Source organism: Arctopsyche grandis, chromosome 1, assembly GCF_051622035.1.
Source record: "Arctopsyche grandis isolate Sample6627 chromosome 1, ASM5162203v2, whole genome shotgun sequence".
NCBI classification, from domain to species: Eukaryota; Metazoa; Arthropoda; class Insecta; order Trichoptera; family Hydropsychidae; genus Arctopsyche; species Arctopsyche grandis.
In genome coordinates this window covers 36,058,037-36,084,862 of record NC_135355.1, presented here as the reverse complement: position 1 = coordinate 36,084,862, position 26,826 = coordinate 36,058,037, and the positions used below count along the sequence as shown (strand labels likewise).

The 26,826-nt window shown below is 31.8% G+C and overlaps 2 protein-coding genes across 2 annotated transcripts in view; one reads left to right on the top strand and one right to left on the bottom strand.

Annotated features, from left to right (window-relative positions):
- LOC143914384 (acetylcholine receptor subunit alpha-like) overlaps positions 1–26,826 on the top strand; it is a 220,890-nt gene that overhangs the window by 83,605 nt on the left and 110,459 nt on the right. The window lies entirely within an intron of this gene.
- On the bottom strand, positions 331–26,826 carry LOC143910728 (NADH-ubiquinone oxidoreductase chain 2-like). The gene is given in 3 exon segments (XM_077429328.1): positions 331–365; positions 979–1,778; positions 26,624–26,826. Coding segments are annotated over 3 exon segments (1,038 nt in total).

Below are 26,826 nucleotides of genomic sequence, written 5' to 3'. Positions count from 1 at the left end.
TGTGATTAAGACAGATCATACAAATAGTGGTATTAAATCTAAGTTTATATTTTTAAATTTTATATTAAAAATTGTTGTAATAAAGTTAATAGCTCCTAGAATTGATGAAATTCCTGCAAGGTGTAAAGAAAAAATAGTAAGATCTACAGATCTTCCTATATGAGAAAGGTTAGATGAAAGAGGTGGGTAAACTGTTCATCCTGTTCCTGCTCCATTATTAATTAGACTTCTAAAGATGAGGAAAGTTAGTGATGGGGGGAGTAATCAGAATCTTATGTTATTTATTCGAGGGAATGCCATATCAGGAGCTCCTATTATTAAAGGAATTAATCAATTTCCAAATCCTCCAATTATAATTGGTATAACTATGAAAAAAATTATAACAAATGCATGAGCTGTAACAATTACATTATAAATTTGATCATTTCCAATCAGTCTCCCAGGAGTACTGAGTTCTGTTCGAATAATTAATCTTATGGATGATCCGATTATTCCAGATCATATTCCAAAAATAAAATATAAAGAGCCAATATCTTTATGATTTGTTGAAAAAAATCATTTTTTCATTTATAAAATAAAATGACTGATATAAAGTGGTAAATTGTAAATTTATTTATGAATATAATATATTCTTTTATTATAGATGTGTAGTTTTATATTTTTATATAAATATTAAATTGCAAATTTAACGATGTGTGATGAATACGCACTAAAACTTAAAGAAAATTTTTATCTTTATAATTAATTTTGAAAATTAATAGTTTATTTGTTAACTTAAAGTTTTATGGTTTATTTTAGTTTATATATATATATATATATATATATATATTTAATTGATATAAAATATGAAAGGGGTGATAAATAGACTAATTAAGGGTAAAGTTGAAATAAAAAATTTATAATTGATTAAATTAAACTTTAAGGTGAAATTATATTTAATCAAAATTTTTTTAAAAATCAGTAGTGGATAAATTAAACGAAAATAATATAATAGATTAATTAGTGAAGTTAAAATTATAAAAAATGTAATAAAACAATTAGATGGAATTAGATTATTAATAATTATTCATTTAGGAAGAAATCCAATTATAGGAGGTATTCCCCCTAAAGAAAGAAAATTCAAGATTAATATTAAATTAAAAAAGGATCTAAGTTTAATTATTATAAAAAAATTTATATTAGATAATTGAATGAAATTAAATAAATAGATTAATGTGAATAATATTAGTGAGTAAATAAAAAAAAATAAAATTCATAGAGTTTCATTAATCAAAAATGTTCTAAATATTCAACCTAAATTATTAATAGAAGAAAATGTTATTAATTTACGAATATAAAGTTGATTTAATCCCCCTATTGATCCAATTAAACAATTAAAAAAAATAATGATTATAATTAAAAAGGAATTAATTAAATAAGTCATTAAAAGTAAAGGTGCAATTTTTTGTCAAGTAGACATTAAAAAAAATGCAAATCAAGTTAATCTTTCAATAATTTGAATTAATCAAAAATGAAAAGGAGCTCTTCCTAATTTTATTATTAATGAAATATAAATATTAAAAATAAAAAATAATAAAATATTATTATAATAATTTAATAAAAAAATTATAAATATTAAATTAGAGGAAGAAATTGTTTGAATAATGAAATATTTTATTAAAAATTCAGATCTTATTAAATTATTGTTTTTTTTTAAAATTGGAATAAAAAATATTAAATTTATTTCTAATCCTATTCATCTGATTAATCAAGAATTAGATGAAATAGAGAGGAGGGTTCTAAAGATTAATAAAATAAAAAATATTATATTTGTTAAATTTATAATTATTTATAAAGAAAAATTAGTTAAAAATATTATTTATGAGATGTAATTTTCATTAGCATTAAGCTTATTTTTTAAAATGCGTTTATAAAAATAAATTTTAAATTTATATAATTTATTCTATCAGAATAATCCTTTATTCAGGCATTTTATATTTAAGTGTTATTAGCACTAATGATTTTGAATCATTAAGTTTTAGTTAGATTTCTAAAAAATATAATTATTTGTAAAATAAAATATATTTTATATTATTAATAATTAAAAAAAAAAATTTATTCTTTTATAAATGAAGTATGAGTTCATTAGCTTAATTAGCTTATTTTTTATAAGATTTATTTTGAATTTTTAAAAAAATTAAAACCTTCGATTTGGGTGAATTAGGTATATATATAATATAATATTAATATCAATCAGTTATTTTTACATTTATTTAACATTAAAAATTTTTAAATTTTTAAAAATTTTTAATGTTAAATAAATGTAAAAATAACTGATTGATATTAATATTATATTATATATATACCTAATTCACCCAAATCGAAGGTTTTAATTTTTTTAAAAATTCAAAATAAATCTTATAAAAAATAAGCTAATTAAGCTAATGAACTCATACTTCATTTATAAAAGAATAAATTTTTTTTTTTAATTATTAATAATATAAAATATATTTTATTTTACAAATAATTATATTTTTTAGAAATCTAACTAAAACTTAATGATTCAAAATCATTAGTGCTAATAACACTTAAATATAAAATGCCTGAATAAAGGATTATTCTGATAGAATAAATTATATAAATTTAAAATTTATTTTTATAAACGCATTTTAAAAAATAAGCTTAATGCTAATGAAAATTACATCTCATAAATAATATTTTTAACTAATTTTTCTTTATAAATAATTATAAATTTAACAAATATAATATTTTTTATTTTATTAATCTTTAGAACCCTCCTCTCTATTTCATCTAATTCTTGATTAATCAGATGAATAGGATTAGAAATAAATTTAATATTTTTTATTCCAATTTTAAAAAAAAACAATAATTTAATAAGATCTGAATTTTTAATAAAATATTTCATTATTCAAACAATTTCTTCCTCTAATTTAATATTTATAATTTTTTTATTAAATTATTATAATAATATTTTATTATTTTTTATTTTTAATATTTATATTTCATTAATAATAAAATTAGGAAGAGCTCCTTTTCATTTTTGATTAATTCAAATTATTGAAAGATTAACTTGATTTGCATTTTTTTTAATGTCTACTTGACAAAAAATTGCACCTTTACTTTTAATGACTTATTTAATTAATTCCTTTTTAATTATAATCATTATTTTTTTTAATTGTTTAATTGGATCAATAGGGGGATTAAATCAACTTTATATTCGTAAATTAATAACATTTTCTTCTATTAATAATTTAGGTTGAATATTTAGAACATTTTTGATTAATGAAACTCTATGAATTTTATTTTTTTTTATTTACTCACTAATATTATTCACATTAATCTATTTATTTAATTTCATTCAATTATCTAATATAAATTTTTTTATAATAATTAAACTTAGATCCTTTTTTAATTTAATATTAATCTTGAATTTTCTTTCTTTAGGGGGAATACCTCCTATAATTGGATTTCTTCCTAAATGAATAATTATTAATAATCTAATTCCATCTAATTGTTTTATTACATTTTTTATAATTTTAACTTCACTAATTAATCTATTATATTATTTTCGTTTAATTTATCCACTACTGATTTTTAAAAAAATTTTGATTAAATATAATTTCACCTTAAAGTTTAATTTAATCAATTATAAATTTTTTATTTCAACTTTACCCTTAATTAGTCTATTTATCACCCCTTTCATATTTTATATCAATTAAATATATATATATATATATATATATATAAACTAAAATAAACCATAAAACTTTAAGTTAACAAATAAACTATTAATTTTCAAAATTAATTATAAAGATAAAAATTTTCTTTAAGTTTTAGTGCGTATTCATCACACATCGTTAAATTTGCAATTTAATATTTATATAAAAATATAAAACTACACATCTATAATAAAAGAATATATTATATTCATAAATAAATTTACAATTTACCACTTTATATCAGTCATTTTATTTTATAAATGAAAAAATGATTTTTTTCAACAAATGAAAAGCTTGGTGCATTTTGTCGATGGACACTTCACATTGACGATACGTGCAAGCAACAGCAATGCAACTGGACGATTTTCAGATGTATTCGTGCATCTATTCATCGTAAGAGATAGAGACCTTCTACAATTTGTATTTAGAGCTCCACCATCAGACGTCATCAGAAATCTTCCTCACTTCTCATCAGAACTACAATCCTTATTGAATCCAGCTGGACTATCGCTTCACATGTTTGACGCGCAAGTTCTGGAGCAAGACAATACACTAGATTTCAGCTCCACCAGGATCGACGTCAATTCGTTAAGTTTGGGAGTTGCTTTTCTTATGAGTATGTTGCCACTTCTGGGATTCCCCAAGGATCAAATCTTGGCCCTTTATTATTCCTAATATTTATCAACGATATTCAATCTTCTATTCACCATTCTAAATTTTTATTATATGCGGATGACTTAAAAATCTATAAGAGAATAATTGATTTACCTGACGCTCTTTATTTGCAAGAGGATTTGAATTCTATTTATGAATGGGCTAATGTTAATAAACTTCCCTTCAATATCCTAAAGTGTCGGGTCATTTCTTACTCTCGTTCTCGTTCTCCTATTAATTATCCGTATAAATTTCATGATTCTCTTCTTCAGAGAGAATTATTTATATCTGATCTGGGAATAGTCTTCGAAAATAGTTGGAGTTTCAACATTCACATTGAGAATATCTGTGATAGGGCAACAAAAATCCTTGGATTCGTAATCCGTAATTCGTCCGAACTAGGGCTCACTGCCATTCGTCTCTTATATTGTACATTAGTTCGCAGTGTGCTCGAGTTTGGCTCCATTATATGGTCTCCCTATCAACTTCGTTACTCTCTAATGTTGGAACGAGTCCAAAGGAAATTCCTTAGGTTTTTATATCTGAAGACATTTGGATTTTATCCATATCTGTTCCCTAGTGCCTTTGTCTTGGGATCTTTGGGTTTCAACTCCCTGGCAAAGAGAAGAGATTTATTTCTTGGGAAACATTTCGTAAAATTACTTAGAGGAGAGATTCACAATCCCACTATCCTGGAGAAACTAAAATTCTGGGCCCCGGAAAATCGTAGAGTTTTAAGAAAACATGATATATTTTTACCAATTAGGGCTAAATCAAACGTGCTCATGAACTCCCCCCTCTCGAGAGCTGTTCGACTCCTCAACTTACTGGCACATTACTTGGACCTATTCGATGCCAGTTATGTTGAGTTGGTGGAACACATCCTAAATAGCACGATATAAATTTTTCAATCTTATTTCTTTGTTTTTATTTTGTGTACATATTTTTTACTTGATTTTTATTATTTTTTTATGATGTTTTTTTTTATTTATGATTTTTATTATTTTCTTATGTTTTTTTTTATTTATGATTTTTATTATTTTTTTTATGGTGTTTTTTTTGTAATTTTTATGATTTTTATTATTTGTATTAAAATCACATTGACGCTTTGGGGCAACCTGTCAAGTCTCTGTGGTATTGATTTTTTAAAATAAAATAAAAATAAAAATAAAAATATGTATATCCAGATGCAACTCCAGAATGTACATACATACATATTTGTTTATACATAAATTCCGCTTTGTTCCTGTTTTCATTTTATATTAGGGTACTTTATTAACTGTTACATAACACTATAACATTGCATTTTGTTGTCAATTGTATGTACAAAAGTTATAATTTGATTTAATGTATCAATTCCTTTCCAAAACCACCCATTAATATATCAATTGGTTTAGTACGAGTAGAAAATAAAATACAAATGAATTGAAAGCAGAAAATCGTGAGAATTTTGAAAAATTATCATTTTTACATACCTCCTTTGCATTTCACATGGTTTTCGTGTTAGTGGTCATTTTTTATATCTCTTATCTCTTATCCGATCGTTTTCATACTTTGCCATATTGCTCATTTTGGTCATCAATATACGTTAATGTATCGTCTGCCATTACGTTGGAGATAAAATATCGTATACAATGCGTATCAAATATCCACAATCTCGGGTACGGTGACGTCTATGACGGTGACGGCAAGCTACTATAATCTATCTTCAACCTTTTCGCCGTGATATGGCCATATCAGATTTTTTATTCAATTCTTTTGATATATAGCACTTCCTCAAACAATTATTTCTTGAGTAATCATCATTGCGCTCTAAAGACACAATATGTATGTAAGAATTTTTATTTTAATTTTATTTATTTACATATTAGCCACAGTGACATTACAGAATACTCTATCGCGTCAGTGTGACCAGACATATATGTACATACATATGTAAGCACAATACAAATACTATATGTAAGAAAATTGGCAAGACATCTATGTATGTTATAGATAATAATCTTTTTTGTAATCATATTCAAATAGTGGTGACATAAATTACATAAATTGTTGTATTTCGAGAGCCTGAAGAACACGCAACTAATAATTAATTAATTTAATGATCCATAGATACATCTATGGATTTAGACTTGTACATAAATTCTTACATATTGTACATATGTACATAAATCATATTCAGACATTTGTGACACAGCAGGTTTTGCCAATTTGGCGGAAGAACCGCGTCAACAATGAAATCATATAAATTGGCAAACTCCGATAGGAATTGATTGAATTGGAGTCACAAATATCCAAGTCGGACCAGCAGCATTAAATATTATACTCGGAATAATTTTTTTTCAACCGCGGTCAGCTCACGGGATCAAACCCGGGTACCTCTCGGTGCTTAGTATCAACGAATCTACCGAGCCATGCTGCTGGCTTATATTTATAATAAATTTTATTTCATGCGCTTGTGTTTTAGAAATAAATTTAATTAAATAATTTTGAAATTCTACTGACAATGAAATACGGGCAACAAAGATTTTGAGCAAAAAATCAAAATTTGTGTTAAATGTTAATATACAAAAAAAAACATAGATAAAGTAAAAATTCCTTTGAATTTGTTTCCCATTGGCACTAGTAAGCATTTTATCTGAGTATAAATGATCTTAGCTGATCCTTAAAACAATGCGATTTTCATAGAACTTGCCATTTCAAATACTTGACTTAAAAGTACGACTTAGTTCCAGATATCAGACACCAGATGGGTTTTGACAGCTTTGTAAAAGTGACGTAAAGGTTGCAATTTGGCCAAATAGGGCCTTGAACTTATACAATATATTACTTTATTTAACCAATTAGTGAATTAAAAACGTATATGCGAAAGTGTAAAAGCTTTTTATATTAAGTTTATACAAAATGAGAGTAAAAAAAGTAATTGTATCACTGTGGGTTGTGACGGGGAGGTAGAAAGCCGCGTTTGGATAGCTAGCTGCCATCGCTTCGATCTGATACAAGATTCCGATATGATTTTAATGAGTTTTTTAATGATTCAACTCCTCTAGCTTCATGTCAGTGACATTAGTCACTGGCATGAAGCTAGAGGAGCTTCAATGTTACTTCACTTCATTAAACTTCAATGTTAGCTAACCCCCCCCCCGTATGTCGGTAAAATATCAAAGCTATCTAAAGAGTGGAAGTGATCACAACTTTTTGAGTGAAACTAATAATTAAGCTTATTGTAAAAAACTAAATGTATGTAGCTTATTGTAAATCATATTAACAATTAGATACAACATAACTTCTTATTGAATACTTATCTCGCAGATAAAACTCACTGAAGAGATATACTTTTAACAGTGAAATGTCAGATCTGACATATTTGGCCAAAAATCAATATATATCGTGTATTACATTACATGAAGCTAGACGCCAAATTTGAAATTTATATATACATATGAGAGTTAAAACTATAAACATTTAAATATTAGAGATAACGAGAACCTATAGAGCAAATTTCATAAAATATAGTGAATTATAGGCGTTTAAACAATTAAAATCTTATATCGCCATATCAAGGCGAACAGGTTGGAAGACACGGGACGAACGCTTGTTAAACGTCAGGAAGGTCTACGGGCCCCGTTTTTAAAACGCGTTGTATACGATATTTTATCTCCAACGTAATGGCAGACGATATATTAACATATATTGATGACCAAAATGAGCAATATGGCAAAGTATAAAAACGATCGGATAAGAGATAAGAGATATAAAAAATGACCACTTACACGAAAACCATGTGAAATGCAAAGGAGGTATGTAATAAAAAGCTTGTAATTTGTTCGTTGAAATGTTTGTAAAAACAATTATATATCATGTAATCGGTTGTTTTGGGTGTTATCCTTTTCTACGACCACAATATGGCAACCCTATATTCTGTGTGATGCATTTCGGGAAATATAATCCCGCAATTTTGAAAACACATATGTATTATACATATTATGTACATAATATGAAATTGGATTATGAGCAATCAAAACCATTGAATCGGTCGACGAGCCACGAGAGCACATTCGATCGAATTGCAGACACATACACTTATTGTGGACACTATTAGAATTTCCGGTTTAAGTACTTAATTAAGCGCAACCCACTTTCTGGATCCGAATAGACAGTGGCACTTCGATTAAATTCCCGGCTATGTCTATGTAGGGAACGTATTCGGACCCGAATCACGGATTCCATTAAAGCGGTTCGAAAATGCGAGACGACGGGCTTTACATGCATCAAAATGTTCGGAGCTCGGGACGAGCTTTCACGCTTTCAGACTTCAAAACTTTAAAGACAGCTGCCAAATTGTGATCATTGTAAATATAATGGGCTATTTCCTTGAGACATTCTCCGGCGGGAGTTGTGTCGCCCACCCCATTCCCATTCGTCGACTTTGATAAATTTTCGAGCTGTTCGTTTCAATTAAATTCAAATTAGCCCAATAGAGAGGCGAAAGACTCGGTCGACTGGTGCAAAAATACCTTGCATATATTTTAAGCATTTATAATAATGTGAACGAAAAAAGAAAATGGAATGATGAATTAACTCTCTCCGAGTTGTAAATTAGCTCGCTGTGCTATTAGAGCCAACTGTTGCAAAAGCACCAAAGCGAAAGCACGTATAAATTCAGCTATTATAATGATTTTTACTTTATCTATTTATGTATGTATGTAGTAACAATGGATGGTTTTGTGACATGCGAAAATTCGAACTCGAGATTTTGACTGATTCGATGTACGTTTTTTTCAAATTTATAAGATGACCGGAAGTGATAGCTCCCATTATATATAAGTGTCCTTTTTTTTAAGTTTCTCTCCTAAGCCGCTCAACAGATCACACTGAAACTTTTTCAATATGTAATAACAATATGGCAAAGTATGAAAACGATCGGATAAGAGATAAAAATGACCACTAACACGAAAGCCATGTGAAACGTAAAGGAGGTATGTAAAAATAATAAATTTCATCCATTTATAAATTTTTTTAAATAGTTTACCTCGACCGGAGGTACATAGTACTTTTACTCTAGGGAGTCGAGGCTTTTTAAGTCCTAGTCCGAAACTTTTCAGTGTATTGAACTTAAATTTCATATCTAGAAGTTTAAGATTAATACCTATAAGTCTGTGATAAATTTAGTAAAGTTCGGTCAGCCGTTACTCTTGCTCCATTTTTGTTCCATTATTTTTTTCGACCCTTTTAATATGGGTGTTCTTCATGAGAAAATTCAAGTATAATCCTTGTATCAATGTTATGAAAATAATAAAAAAAAATCATTAAATTTAACAAACCGGAAGTGGGATTTTTTCCTCTTAGAAAAGTCAAAAATGTTGTGACCGCACGATTTTTTCCAATCTACTGATCGTATCGAGCTGAAAATTTATATTTATATTTTTTATGTTGATAAGGTTTTGGCTAAAATTCATAAACCGTAGAATTCGTTTTTTTAAATAACATTTCATTACTTTATTTTGACCGTTTAAATTATTTTTATCTTCTTGATATTTGAACGTGTATGTGTGTATGTGCGTCATTATCGAATTTTGTTTTTTATACATCTTATATTCACATGCGATTTTTTTTTATAATATAATATAATATAATAGTACATAAATATGTATATTGAGATTTTCAATGAATTTAAATAATCATATTTTAGGACTAATATAATTTTAAATTTATATTATAGATATATGTAGTCTTTAAGATATATAATATAGATATGCATAGTCTGTAAGGAGATGGGCTTTTATGGCCTTTAAAAATTTACTCGATTATTTTCGTATGCAGATTTCAATATTTTTATATTGGATTCGGATCGGTAGGGTCAAATTAGGTTTGCTGTTTTTAATTGATTTGATTTTCACCATACCATTGAGAAGGTGACGTGAAATCACCGAATAACCTTTTCTTTGTGGAAAGTTCTTTGACGGACTGCTTGGTGACTATAACTTTAACTTAAAAACATAAAGTTAAGACTGTAGAGTGTATAAAGTAGAACATTATACGTTGATCTCAAACTTTATGTCAAACTATAATATTAAATAAGTTTTCCCACGCCATGAAATGCTCACCACAGCAAAATCAACTCTAGTTTTTTATTTATAATATACTAGTGGTTTTACCCGGATTTGCTCGGTACTTGTAATATAAACCGTTTAAAAATGGCCAATCTGAATAGTTTTGTTTCATTCAAATTTATTTGAATATTCATTTGTTTTTGTTTTATTAAATTTAACGTCACGGATTCTACGAACCAACGATAGTTACATACATACAAAACCTCTTTCGAAATTATATATTAGATTATACCAGAATCTGGCGGCCCCCCCAGGCCTTCGCCCCCGGTGCCCCCCTTGGCCTTCGTCCCCGGCGCACCCCTGGGCCTTCTCCCCCGGCACGCCTGGGGCCTTCACCCCCAGCACGCCCCAGGCCTTCGCCCCCAGTGCCCCCCTGGGTCTTTGCCTCCAGTGCCCCCCTGGGCCTTCACCCTCGGCGTGTTCCGGGCCTTCGCCCCTGACGCACCCCGGGCCTTAGCCCCCGCCACACTGGGGGCGATGGCCCGTCCCCCATCTACATGTCGTCATGAAAACTTTGACTTGTTTACAAAGTTTCCAACGAATGTTCCATATATACATACATACATACATATATCCACTGTTGGTCAGATCTGGATTTGTGACTCCAGGTTGATCGTTTCCTATCAGAGTTTGCCAATTTTCTCTGATTTCATTGTTGAAACGGTTCCCGGAAAAAATAATTGGCTAAAAATCCTTCCTACCTACCATGTCACCACTATTTGAAGTTTGATTGATGTACAATAAAATTTATGTACAATTCATAGATGTCTCGTTAATTTGCGAGTTTTTCAGTGTCTCGCAATTCAACGACTTGTAATAAAAAATTCTGCATTTGTATTTGTAATTGTAATTTGTAATTGGCCAGGAAGGCGCATTGGGATTTATCTGTAAGGCTTTCCTGGTATATATGTAAATAAATAAATACATTGTTTATACAAAGTCTCTTTCGAAATTATATATTAGATAATCTACATTTAAATATTTTCTCCAAGCTAATAAATGGCATATTCAAATAGCTATCGTTTATTTTTACGTACAATATTGTTGCTTCTTCTTGTTATTTTATATTAATTTGATTTACACATAATATGTTTATTGTAAATATTTTACGAACTTTCGTCAATTTTACTGTACGATGAAAGACGTGCCATCCCATTTGTACATTAGAGTGTTTTTTTTTTATTATTAGCAAAAACGTTTCAAGTACAAGACTTATAGCATATATTTCTATTTGAGATGTACATACACACATATACAATATGTATGTAGAAAAAGCATAAAACATTTCAAAGTATTATCTCGTTCTAAAAGAGCGCAATTTTCTCAAGCTTTTTGACGAAAACAAAAAACCGTACCCATTTCGAGTGGAGATACAATTTTTAAATTTTTTGCGCTTATTCTTCACTCCAAAAAGAAATAACAAAAACCAGACCATGAGAGGTTCGTTTCTTTTTATTATAGATTTTCACTTATCGAAAAAATATCATTTTTCGTTATAATATATACGTCTAAATTTCAACTTTGTATTTCCGATGATACAGATTAACCCCTTCCGCGCATACTATACATATGTACATATGTATATAGAGATACATTTTTGGGTTCGTGCAGATTCATCATTTGCATTGGCCGCGATTTATCGAGTTCGTGTGTTGAATCCCCCTCCATTGTCGGTAGCGTCTTCATTATTCTGTGTGTCTTTATCGCTCCGGGGTGAATGGGCAAACCCTACCCAATCTTGCGTGCACTTCAGACCTTTCGCCACGCAGACCCTTCAGCTTTTCAGGTGTCGTGTTTACCTTTTAACGCGTTCCAACCCCCCCACCCACCCTTTCCCCTCCCTACCACATTCCCGTTCCCCGCCCTCCGTTTCAGCTTCAGCTTCACCACTCGTCGAGATAACAGTCGACACTGAGATAAACCTAACGACGCGACGCCTAAGAATTGCCGAGCACTTATCAACCAGGTCAGGTTTATGGTATCGTATATCCAGTATGTATGTATGAGCGTATACCGTGTCTACTGGCGAGCTTTGCACCACTTATCTGCGGAATTTTCATGAAAATTTATACGTGCGTGCGATTTTTTTTTGGCGTAGAGCAACGTGGGGGTGCATATTAGCGGTGCGAAAATATGTCGCTTTTAAAATAGCTATACATTTTTACTGTCAGTTTCAATGCACGAAACTTCAATGATGTTCATATCGTAAATGTATTTATTTAATTATGCTTGGGTGGGTATACATTTTATGTTTTCCCATGATGCCGTTTTCAGGTTGTCCTGAGCGATATCTATGGTATTTAACTTGTACGTACATATAAATTTACAGACTATTTATTTAAGTTAATGTTTGGAACATTGTGGTGTTACAGGAGTCCCTAATGCGCAACAATGGTTGAAAAAGTACAGAGAGACCTGAGAAATAAATATATGTATAGTATACATATATTTATTTCTCAGGTTACCTCTTATACAGTTCACATGGCTTTCGTTTTAGTGGTCATTTTTATCTCTTATCCGATCGTTTTCATACTTTGCCATATTGCTCATTTTGGTCATCAATATACGTAAATGTATCGTCTGCCATTACGTTGGAGATAAAATATCGTATACAATGCGTAACAAATATCCAGAATCTCGGATACGGTGACGTTTATGACGGTACGTAAGGCTACCATAATCTATCTTCAACCTTTTCGCCTTGATATGCTATTTCAGATTTTAATTGTTTAAACGCCTATAATTCACTCTATATTTTATAAAATTTGCTCTATAGGTTCTCGTTATCTCTAATATTTAAATATTTATGGTTTTAACTCTCATATGTATATATAAATTTCCAATTTGGCGTCTAGCTTCATGTAATGTAATACACGATATATATTGTCTTATGGCCAAATATGTCAAATCTGACATTTCACTGTATATCTCCTCAGTCGGTTTTATCTGCGAGATAAGTATTCAATAAGAAGTTATGTTGTATCTAATTGTTAATATGATTTACAATAAGCTTACATACATTTATTTTTTTACAATAAGCTTACATACATACATCACATACAATTATTTTTAGTTATCAGCTGATTTAATTTATCTGATGATTGAAAAGTTCATTTCTGTAAATACATAAACTCATTTATGGACAATCACTCATTGATAATCTATTCTTAAAGCAAATCATTAAAGCAATCTTAGTATTAATAACCTATTCTTAACTGCATAAATGAGTATACATATGTATCTCCGGCTGCAACTCATAACCTCAAATTTAATTGTTTAATCCTCCAAAACAAACTTTCTAACCAATACAAGTTACAAACATATGTACACAGATCAAACAGTGGTAGTTTTATTTTTAGTTATCAGCTGATTTAGTTTATCTGATGATTGAAAAGTTCATTTCTGTAAATACATAAACTCATTTATGGAATTTTAAGATTCAAACATCTTTGCAACTGGACTTGATGACTATGATTTATAGAAATACTACATATAGAGATTTTAAAGTGCCTTTAATTGTTTCCATTCGTTCACCGGTACGGTACGGTCAACAAGCTACTACAGCCCGATTCATCTCTGCAGCCCCGCCACTGTGAATTTCCACGAGCCGCCACTGATGTATACATATGTACATATGTATATACACAGACAAAAATATATTTATATATGATCATAAAAACAATAGCATTATAATACTAACAGATAAAGTAAAAACATCAAATAATAAAATATAAAGTAGGGAATTTCTTGCATCTACAACCAGCACCATTTCTGGACAGGAAGGCGCATGGTATAAATTAAAAATACATAAATAAAAATAAAATAAAGTTTAAGTTTGGACCATTGTGGCATTACAGGAGTCCCTAATGCGCCACAGTGGTCGAAAAAATATACATAAAGATTACATAAAAAATCCATTTACACATAATTATAAAACACGCATTATAATAATAACAGATAAAGTAAAAATATCAAATAATACAATACAAAGTAGGGAATGTGTTGCAACTACAGCCGGCACCAATGTATGAGAACCAGCCGTAAATACAAAATATCCCTGTGAGGCCCAAACGGAAAAGAGAAGATCAAAATTCCAGTCATACTTCATCACATCCAATTATTAAAGTAATGATGAGCGCAGGCTACCAGAAAAATAGGTTATAATAATCTCCGAAAACGCTCATCGAGGTGAAAAATATGATATTCAGGCACAGCAGCAACAATTCGGATAGCTTTTGGAATATGTAGGACAAATGAAATTATAAATTTCGAAAATGTATTCAAATAGTTGTGACAGTTGGGTAGGTTGAAGTTGCTTTTTGCCATTTCAACAATGAAATTCATTGCTGATAGTTAGAATTAACTATTTATAAAAAAATATATTTTTTCATGAAGCCATTACGGGCTGCCCCTGGGAGACATTTATGGTATTAAACTTGTACGTATATAAATTTATAAATTTTAAATTTTAAATCATATTCAAATAGTGGTGACACAATGCGTAGGATGGTTTTTGCCAATTTGACGAGGAGCCGTTTGAACGATGAAATCAGATAAATTGGCAAACTTTGATCGCAGACGATTGACTTGGAGTTTGACCAGCAGCAACACAAATAATACTCAAAATAAATTATTTTCAATCGAGGCCGACCTACGGGATCAAACCCGGCAACCTGTCGGTGGTTAGCATTAACGCAACCGCCTATCTATGATGCTGGCTAAATCAAATGTATACGATAATGATAACTAATCTTTATTTATATATTAGAAGATTTACTTTTAATCCACTTTTTTGTGTGTCTTTACGTTTCTGATTATTCGTTTGATCGTAATTGTCGGTGTAATATTCCTGTTTGTCTGATGTTCAGTCGGAGCACGTTCGTTATTCTGAGGTGTTGTGAAAATATTTTCCAAAGGAATTCGCATTCGTATGCTTTTCGTGCGGTCGTAGATTTTCACGCTCATTTTCACGATTCCTTTTTCCTTTGTGATCCTCTCAATTAAATGTATTCCATCCAATTCGGACGCGGCCTTTCTTTGTGTGTGCTTCATATGTATGTACATATGTACGTGTGCACTTTCTCTCTCTTTCGACTTTCGGGATGTGAGCTGGTTAAGTTGGACTATAAAGCTGATAGTCTCCCGGGACGATTGTCGGAATTTTCACGTGTCGTGTTCTCTTGATGGAATTTTTCGCACTGTACCGTTTGAAATTGTTATTGATTTGATTTGTATTTTAAATGCTTTTAATTATTACTAAATTATTTTCACAATACATCTTATATTTATTTTAATAGCTACTGATCTACTGATCATTTTCCATTTTACAATTTTAATTTAATTTTGTTGTTAATCATAGTATTATATTATTCTAATGTTAATGTGCAGCATAATAGGAAATATAGCTCATAAACCTGTTTACAATTATTATAAATGCTCATAATACATTAATACATAATATTATTTAAAGACTTTCTAATGTCGATGATCTAAAGCAGATTGTGTTTAGGTAATCTGTGTTTATACCTGAATGGTATAGACATTTTGTTGTAATCACCGAGACTCTTCACATGTGTGTTAGTATGGTTATTAGTGATTCTGTCATAGAATCTACTGGTTAGTTTGTTAGTAATGTCTGTAACAATTGGAATATTATTTATGGCATGCAGTTTTTTGAGCTGCGAATATGAGTGCGCGATATAATTTTATTTTATTTTGAGTTGATAAAGAATTATGGCGATTAAATATTGGGTATATTGAGGATATACCCCGCATCGCCTTGCATTTCGCTATCTCAATGTGAGGTGCCCATCTCATTATTTTATCGAACGTTACTCCTAAATATTTTATTACCGACTGCCATTTTAGACTGGATTATTTGGAGTTTGGAAAAATTGGAAATTTTCAGCTTTCGTATTGTTGTAATATAATATATTGAACTTTGCATTTGAAGTGCAAGACGACAGTCTGAAATGTTTTCCGATATACTTGCACGTTCGACGGCATTTCCCGATGCGAGGAATCTTATAAATATATATTAAAGATTTTCAGACGATATCATGTATCGTCGGAAACGATTGCAATTTTTTTTATTTTATTTCAATAAGATAATATATTTTTCCGCCTTGTTTATAATATTTGTTGCTAATTTTTATCGTTGTTTGTGTATGTTTTCATTTTGGAGGCAATTTGTGGTTTATTATTTCAAACGTGCTTTTGTGTGAATACGTGTGAATGTAAATGCATGTACGTGCGCATATTTTTCGCAACCTTTGTTTGCTTTAGTGTCGTTTGCTTATTTTATATTCTGGTGTGTGTGTGAATTTTTTCGGAAAAGAAATGTTTATGTGTTTTTGAAATCGCGTATCATAAATGCCCTTACGTATTTTAGTTCAAGCGGATAATTTATTAATATTTTTTTAAGTTTTCATTATTGTTTTTATTGGTTTGAAATATGTGCATATTTAATATGAAGAATACTGGTTGAAAAGTGGTGTTTTATGTAAGTGTCATTTGAAAGTATGTCTCGGTTCGTTTTGTTGAAAAATGTATGTAATTCTTTCCCCTTCGTTAGGAGGTTTTAATAATTGAAACGAATTGCAACTCTTTGCCAAGTCACGGGATGTTGAACGTGTTGATGTAAAACAAAGTGAATTAATTATTTAAATTGCGATGCTGGAGCTCAACTAGTAGACTATATATGTATGTATACATGTTTGAGGAAAATTTTTGATTTGACGTTGTTATTTTATGTAAAAATACTGTTTGGCATTACAGCTAATGCCAAACGCCAAGCAACGGTACGGTTTATATCTGAGGGTCTTATTTTCATTTAACATACTTTTTATGAAACGTAAATAATGATTTAATATGTTTGTTATTATTTTCAACGTACATATGTATTTGTTTTACCACGAGAATGTTTGCTTATAAATTTAATTAAAATCATTATATTTGAAAGGAATAATACCATACATATATACAGACAGAACTGCTTATCTTCAAACGAAAAGGTGACATTGAATTTAGCAAGATAACAAATTTATTTAATATACACGTATGCATGTAGATATAATATAGATTTGTAAATTAAATTATGTTATATTCTATATATTACCCCCTCAGATGCTAATGAACATTTCATTTGTATTTCGTCTTAACGACTACACATGTTTATATGTACATATATGTATGCCTATCGTTTTTTACATACCTCCTTTACGTTTCACATGGCTTTCGTGTCAGTGGTCATTTTATCTCTTATCCGATCGTTTTCATACTTTGCCATATTGGTCATTTTGGTCATCAATACACGTTAATGTATCGTCTGCCATTACGTTGGAGATAAAATATCGTATACAACGCGTTTTAAACACGCGGAAAGTAAATCTTCTTGACGTTTAATAAGCGTTCGTTCCGTATCTTCCAACCTGTTCGCCTTGATATGGCGATATAAGATTTTAATTGTTTAAACGCCTATAATTCACTCTATATTTTATGAAATTTGCTCTATTGGTTCTCGTTATCTCTAATATATAAATATTTATAGTTTTAACTCTCATATGTATATATAAATTTCAAATTTGGTGTGTAGCTTCTTGTAGGGTAATACACGATATATATTGATTTTTGGCCAAATATGTCAGATTTGACATTTCACGGCTAAAAGTATATCTCTTCACTGGGTTTTATCTGCGAGATAAGTATTCAATAATAAGTTATGTTGTATCTAATTGTTAATATGATTTACAATAAGCTTACATACATACATCACATACAATTATTTTTAGTTATCAGCTGATTTTTGTTTATTTTCGTCATACCAAGAAGTACTCCGTTTCATACTTCTCAAGGCTATATGCAGTGACACATTTTTGCTTAATTGCTTACATATGTACGTACATATGTATGTAAATATATGAATTGATAATTGTCTTCGAAAGGCACAACATGTCTAGTTTTTGACATTAACATTTGTCGCACTGTTATGGATAGCGTGTGACTAGGACTTTTATTTTATTTCTCCAAATATACTGAATTCAGGGTCTTCATATTTATGTATTCCTCATAAAAACCTTTATGATTCGAATTATGTCATTACGAAATAAAAACATTGATAAATATCAACGGAAATGATAATTTTCACGGGAAGCCCGTGCCTCACAGATGTGAGAGAGAAGGAATTCAGTACGCGCCGCGCTCAACGGTCAGTGTGAGAATGATATTCTCCTTGGAATGACGGCTCTGCTATCGATAACTATCATACTGTTACGTATACTAAAATAAGAGGTTAGTAAAGAGCCGCCGGTTAAGTGCAATCGGATTAAGCCGAGGCGCATCCCTGACACTGTGCGACCGTTATAATTGGTTTCGAGGATTATCTGCAAACTAAGTGCGAGTAAGCTAAACAATGGCGTAGTAGCGGCACTCGGTCGTATTCCCGTGGAGTTCTCATGGACCAAATGTCGTGGGAATACATATCCGAGTACGTGACCATAACAATAGGTAAACACGGCAGACGTCGAAGATGTCCTGAGAGACCTGCCCCTTATAAGGCGGTACTAATCAAGACATTCTGGACTGAGCACTGCCAGTGTGTGTATCTCCTTAATCACCAATAAATGCTGTGAAACGACTTTGGCCTTTTACTTGGATCCTCCACCCACCCCTACGCAACAATACTAACGAGAACTCGAGTGCCAAATATTCCGTATTTGCGATTTTCATGGCAAAAATTGTCATTTATTTAATATTATTCGACGTTTAATACGACAAGTGTTAACACAGCGATCGTTCGTTCAAGGATGCCTAAAATCTTTCATGTCCAAATGTTTTCTCCTAAATCATTGAAAAAAAAAAACCAAAAAATTACACGCGAATTCACAGAGCGACCGAATAATACGATAACGTCACAAATTATTCAGCCAACGTTTAATGGCTTGCAAAATATATTTTTTTCCCCATGCAGTGTAGTATTACGTACATTGTACATAATTCAAACAAGAATGAGAGGGACAAGCGACCAGGATGTACCCAGCATGAATAAAATATCCATACGTAATGTGACCGGATTCCGTATCCACCAGAGCTTTGAGTTTTCCGATGAATATTGATCGAGCGTCCATCATACATCATACATTTTCACGCGTGTGTCCTTTTTCGATGAATTTTTCATATTAACTAAAACTTTCCCCGCCGAAAAATCACACAAAATTTAATATACATACGTAAATATTACACATGTATATTGTGATAATTCGTTCGGCTGTCTAATGGGTCGTTTCCCATTACGCGGAAGACTCGTTCAAATGATCGCCATTCATTTTGTTGTTTAGATTAATTGGGCGCGCAAAGTCTTCGAGGATAACCTCGACCTTACGAGAGGCACGGACCTGGCTTTAATGAAGATAAGCGGCCGACTGTATGACAAGGCGACTTGGGGTCACGCCCGAGTCCTGGAAAAGGGACGCAAAGCCCTCGAAGGGTCTTGAGAATGCTAGTTTCATACATATGTATGTAGTATGTGCATGAATACAATACGCGGTGGGAGACAAATCGGACTCAATGTTAAGCCGCACAAATGCGACCTAATAACGGTTAAATCGAAAATCAAATTTGAAAATGTGATGTCGATATCGAAGGCGAATTATAACAGCGAACGTTGCGAACTCATGTATATTTGGTTTGTGTATTTTGATTGCAATATGATTGGATGATTATTCGTTCGGTTTCGTGTTGATTCGTATCGGGTGATAGAAAAGTATATGTACCTACATAATGTACAATTTTCAATGTATTATTTTTGATTTTTACTTTATCTATGTACGTAGTAACAATAGATGAAGTTTTGTGATCATGCGAAAATTCGAACTCGAGATTTTGACTGATTCGAACTCAGAATCGATCACTGATCACGTTTTCATGATCTAGAAATAATGTGTGTGTGTGTGTGTGTGTGTGTGTGTGTTTGTGTATGTGTGTCTGTGTGTGTGTCTGTGTGGGTGTGTATTTTGGGGATATTTTTAACACCGTTAGTCCTATCGAACTGAAACTTAGTATCGGTTACTGAAATTCTTATCGACACGACGTAAATTTTTAAGTTGACCGGAAATGGTACCTCGCCTTATAGGTGTCCTCTTTTTTTAAGTTTTTGAATTCAATTATCTCCCAAACCACTAAATGAATCGGACTGAATTTTTTTTAAATATAATACAAATAATAATTTTTATAACCTCATATTTTTTAAATATTTCTATCTGAACCGGAAGCAGTACTTTTACTCTAGAGAATCGAAGTTTTTTATGTTTTTTTCAGAAACCTTTTGGTTTATTGAACTGAAATTTCATATCTAGAAGTTTAAGTTTAATACCAAGTTAATTATAAAATTTAGTTAGCATCCGTCAACCGTCTTGTTCGATTTTTCTTCCACTATTTTTTTCGACCCCTTAAACATGTGTGTTCGTCACAAAAAAATTCAAGTATAATTCTTGTATCAATTTGATGAAAATAAAAAATAATTATTATATTTTAAAAACCGGAAGTGGGATTTTTTTCTCTTAGAAAAGTCGAAAATGTTGTGCCCACTACTCTGTCCGCACCCCTGAACGTATTAAGCTGAAAATTTATATTTCTATCCTTTATGTACTAACTTAGAGCTGGTAGGGTTTAGGTCAGAATTCGTAAACCGGAAGTAGTATTTTTTTTTAAACAATATTTCAATATTTTATTTTGATCTTTAAAATTATTTTTATTTTCTTGATATTTAATGAGTATGATACTGATAGTGGTTGGTCACACCCGAATTTTTTTCTAAGTTCACTTATTTTAATGTAGTCTTGAATTTCACCACGTTACGATAGGTTAGGTATTTTATTTTTGAATACTTTTATTACTTTAAGTGTTAAATGTCCTCAGGGATTATAGCTTGGGCATTGCCTTTTGAAAGATGACTGCGGTTTTGGTGATGTTATATTTAGTACAAAACATCTTGAAAAAAAAAAAAATGTGTACAATATTTTTCGAGGATTTCGGTAATCAAAATATTTGTATAATTTGAATTACTGACAAGCAACGGCGTGGACTAGTGGTGAGCATATTATGCTTTCGAGCGGAGTCACGCGTTTGAATCCCAATAGAGTCCCGCCGCTGGCCAGATCTTGGTTTGTGACTCTAATGTTGGTTCGTTGAACTTGGTTCGATTTCCACTAGTAGCTGCTGGCCAGACTTTGGTTTGTGACTCCAAGTCGATAGGAAACGATCGACTTGAAGTCACAAACTCTGATAGGAAACGATCTACCTGGAGTCACAAATACATATACATACATATATACAAATATACCAGGAAGGCTTAACAGGTAAACCCCAAATGCGCCTTCCTGGTCCACATAATTATTACATAGATACATGTAAATCTAAACAATATCTGACATCTATCGTCAGATATTACAAATATCGTATTAATACGATAAATAACGATGAATAACTTTCATGTAACAAGACGAATTTTATATTCGATAAACAACCACAGAGACATCTATGGTGAGCAATATGGCGAAACCTAAGATATAACAATAACTAAAGGTTCGCAACAGAAAATTGGGAAGGAAACGCCAATTTTACAGGAATCGTTTCAATGAAAATCAGAAAAATTGGCAAATTCTGATAAGAAACGATCGACCTTGACAAACCGGGAATCGAACTCGTAACATCAAGTACGAGATAATTCAACATTCACCACTAGACCACGCTACCGGCTACTACGCTAAATATCCAGGTCTGACCAGCAGCACTACAGATATACTCAAAATTCTTTTCAATCGAGGTCAGCTCATGGGATCGAACCCGGCTCCTCTCGACGCTAAGCAGAAGCCGAACGACCGAGCTATGCTGCTGGCTAAATATAAATATTATAAACAAGAGTTCTAATTTTTCAAAACAACTAACCTGAATATTTTAATAAAAGCTCAAGTGATTTTTTGGACAACCGATACGATACGGCGGGTGCCATAGCTATTCAATCTGTGCTTTCCTCTCAAAATCGAACGAGTAATTAATTTTATATAGAGACACCATTTTGCGGCAGTCCCGTGTGTGTGCCGTGCACGCTTGACCGGGAATAATATCTTTGTTGAATACAAAACGGCTTTGTGTGTAGATTCACAATTTCAATATCGATACCGAGTGCCATTTTGGCAGAACAGCCCGAACTGACGTTTTAACGTAGAGGGGTTTCGGGGGTGGGTCGAACGGGTTGAAAGCCGACCGTGGTGTGAGGGTGTTGGATGTGTCGTTTTGGCCAGCGGACGCTGCAGATTTTTTGTTTGATTTTTTTTTTATTTTCGGTCGAAACTCTCTTGAGGTTTCTCGACATTTGGGAAAGTTAACCCCGTCGTGATGATAAAAAGATTAAGCTCGTTATGGGTCACTGGACTGGAGTGCACGTCGTGATAATTACGCCAAGTGTATGATGTTAGTTTCGTGAAGTTGGTTCATTTTATATTAAGATGTTAATTGGTTGTTTTTATCAATAAATCGATTGATTGAATTTCATTAGACATATATGTACATACTTGTGTGTATGTAGTATTTACAATATTTAATATTTTTTGCTTGTACTAAGCCCGCTTTAAAGGTCAAGGAATTCGACCCTTTAAGACCATCACCCCCCCCCCCCCCCCCCCCAACTAATACAGTCTAAGATACCCTTTCGTCGGAGAACGAGACGTTCATGAATAGGGCACAAGAAAAACTGCATATCACTGCTCTAATGACAAAACCACACTGTACATAACCAAGTACAAAATAAACAATAGCGCATGAACACATAAAGCGCACATGCGTTAGGAATTGATACCTGAAATGTGCCGTGCAATGCACGCACACCTCAAGTAAACATACATGTATGCATATGCGTACATAAGCACACACACACACAAACCACAAATACATACACACACCTAAACAGCAAACGCACATTCACACACACACACACACACACATTCCCAGATTATTTATTTATTTACATATATACCAGGAATGCCTTACAGGTAAATCCCAATGCGCCTTCCTGGCCAATTACAAATAAAAATGCAGCATTTTTATTACAAGTCGTTGAATTGCGAGACACTGAAAAACTCGCAAATTAACGAGACATCTATGAATTGTACATAAATTTTATTGTACATCAATCAAACTTCAAAATAGTGGTCACATAGTAGGTAGGAAGGATTTTTAGCCAATTATTTTTTCCGGGAACCGTTTCAACAATGAAATCAGAGAAAATTGGCAAACTCTGATAGGAAACGATCAACCTGGAGTCACAAATCCAGGTCTGACCAACAGCATACTCTGAAAAATTCATTTTCATTCAGGGATTGAACCCGACACCTTCTTGACCCTAAGCAGAAGCTTAACGACCGAGCTATGCTGCTGGCTGCATTATAAAAAAATAAACTCATTAATGCTTTTGCAATTACATAAGTGATGCGAACGTCAGATGGGCTGACAGATGCCCGCGAACTCCTCGCGAAGACCACAAACAACGGCCACGGCCACGGCCACGAGGGCCTTTGGCTCGAGCATATGTCTAGTCGATAATAATAAAAATTTCGTAAATAAAAAGAATTTGAGAATATTTTTGTTTGTGTGACCAATTTTAAATTTTTGGGTGTGACCAGTTTTCTCGTGACCAGTTTCAGCGTGTGACCAGTTTTCTCGTGACCAGTTATAGCGGGTGACCAATTTTCTCGTGACCAGTTTTAGCGTGTGACCAGTTTTCTCGTGACCAGTTTTAGCGTGTGACTATTTTTCTCGTGACCAGTTTTAGCGTGTGACTAGTTTTCTCGTGACCAGTTTTAGCGTTACGGATGATCACGAGTGACCGATCTAGAGCGACCAGTTGTCCTGTGACAGGTTCACATTTGACTAGTAATCACCGAACCCCCCATGATGCAGGGGGCCAATGAGAGTACCCCTGACGCTGTTCAGCAAAACCCTTCTCTCAGCCTTCATCCCAGGAGAGGACCAAAAAATGTGATCTGCGTCCTGCTCCGGAAAAGAACACGGACAAAAGGATTCAAATACTAGCCCCATAGATGCAAGCTAAAGTAGCCATAAAGTTATTACTTGTGGGCCTAAAAATAATTTATAACACACCCATATATGTATATATAATACTATGAAAGAACATGATTTAATGGTAAAACGTACATGACAAACTACTCACAGAGTCCAGGTAATAAAACCTTTTAAAAAATAATAGTGGCATAAAGTGGTTGAAAAATCATCAATACAGGTCTTTTACATGGTATTTTTTTATGTCTAAACGCCGAGTATTGTTTTTTTCAAAAGCGTCCGTTTCTTGTGAACCAGCTTGTATGTAGTGTTTGAAAACCGCGATAACTGGATCTGGTTGAGTACTCACAAAACAACACGTTATTAACATGGTAAATTTTCATATTGTTTTAATTGGTTTCGGCGCGATCCAACTATCACAGTCTCGTTGAAATTATAGTGTTAATGTTTGATTAAAATTGGTCATAATTTAAAACCCGTCCAAGTGAGTAAAAGTTAATATTTGCCGCGGAAAAGCATCGTGGCGTCGAACGAGCTCAAACTCTGCCTCCGACCGAACTCAGACTCGGAAAGTAGTTTTGAAATATTTCCAACAATTTCACTCCGGAAAATCTCGACTGTTTCAGAACTTCCGGTGGTGGCTAAATGTACATATGTATATGTATGTTATTTTTTAGTATTTGAAACGAAAAATATACATTTTTTACAGGAAGATATTTATTAAAGTTTAAGTTTGAACCAATGTGACATTACAGGAGTCAAACAAAAATATGTACAAACAAAAAATACATTTATACATCATCAGAATTTGCCAATTTTTCTGATTTTCATTGAAACGATTCCTGTAAAATTGGCGTTTCCTTCCCAATTTTCTGTTGCGAACCTTTAGTTATTGTTATATCTTAGGTTTCGCCATATTGCTCACCATAGATGTCTCTGTGGTTGTTTATCGAATATAAAATTCGTATTGTTACATGAAAGTTATTCATCGTTAATTATCGTATTAATACGATGTTTGTAATATCTGACCATAGATGTCAGATATTGTTTAGATTTACATGTATCTATGTAATAATTATGTGGACCAGGAAGGCGCATTTGGGGTTTACCTGTTAAGCCTTCCTGGTATATTTGTATATATGTATGTAAAAATAAAATAAATAAATAAATCATAAGAAAAAATAGCAGATGAAGTTAAAATATAAATACAAATATAAATATTTATTTATTTTATTAATAAGCTTAATTTTGTGGTGTCACTAAATCTTATAAACTCTTGGGATTTATTTGCCGAGTTGCGAAGCCCTTTAAGAATCCCCATACTCTGATTCTACTCTATTACAGTTTGGTTCGTAGTAATATGGAGTATGCCTCAATCATATGGTCTCCCTATTACCAAACTCACATTGAGCATTTAGAAACAATCCAGAAGCGTTTTTTGCGCCATTTATCCTATAAGACTGGTCTTAAAAAACTGTTACCATCTTATAATGACAGACTTTCTTTTTTCCATATTGCAAGTTTGTCTCAGCGTAGAAGGGTTTCTGATTTGTTAATTTTATATAAGATTGCTAATGGTATTCATGACACATCTGTTTTAAGCGAGATTAATTTTAACGTTAATGCCCGATTCACCAGATGCACAAATCTTTTTTATCCACCAATTTGTCAAAGCAACACCTCTTTCAATAGTGCAATCGTTCGTATATGCCGTATTTACGATAGCTTAGATGATTGTCCTGACCTCTTTAGTGGCTCTTTTAGTATTTTTAGGACAAAGGTGAAGAAAATAATATGTGGTTGATTTGCTTCTTCACCTTTATAGTCTTTCTTTTTCTTTTTTACTTTATCTGTTTCTTTTCTTTTTTTTTAATCTTGATGTTTTGTAATTTTACATTTTTATATCACCATGTAAATGGAATATTATATTTTTATTTATGTTTATTATTATTTTTTGTCTCAGTATACAACTTTCTTTTTATATTTTATTCTGTATTAAAATAAAATTTAAATAAAATAAAATAAAAATATGTATGTACGTGTATTTTCAGCATGTAAGTGTACTTTTTTGTTGTTCTTTTCAATTCAATTTCGATTGGAGCTCGTCGAGGCCTTAAAGCACTCGCGTGCAATGCAACGAAGAGGGGTTTGCGAGATAATTTCGGAGGCAATTTCGAACCGGTGGTTAATTTACGGTGCAACTCGCAACCGGAAGTTTTAACCATTATGTTGTTTCGCGTGCGCTTCGGAAGTGCACTTGCAACCAT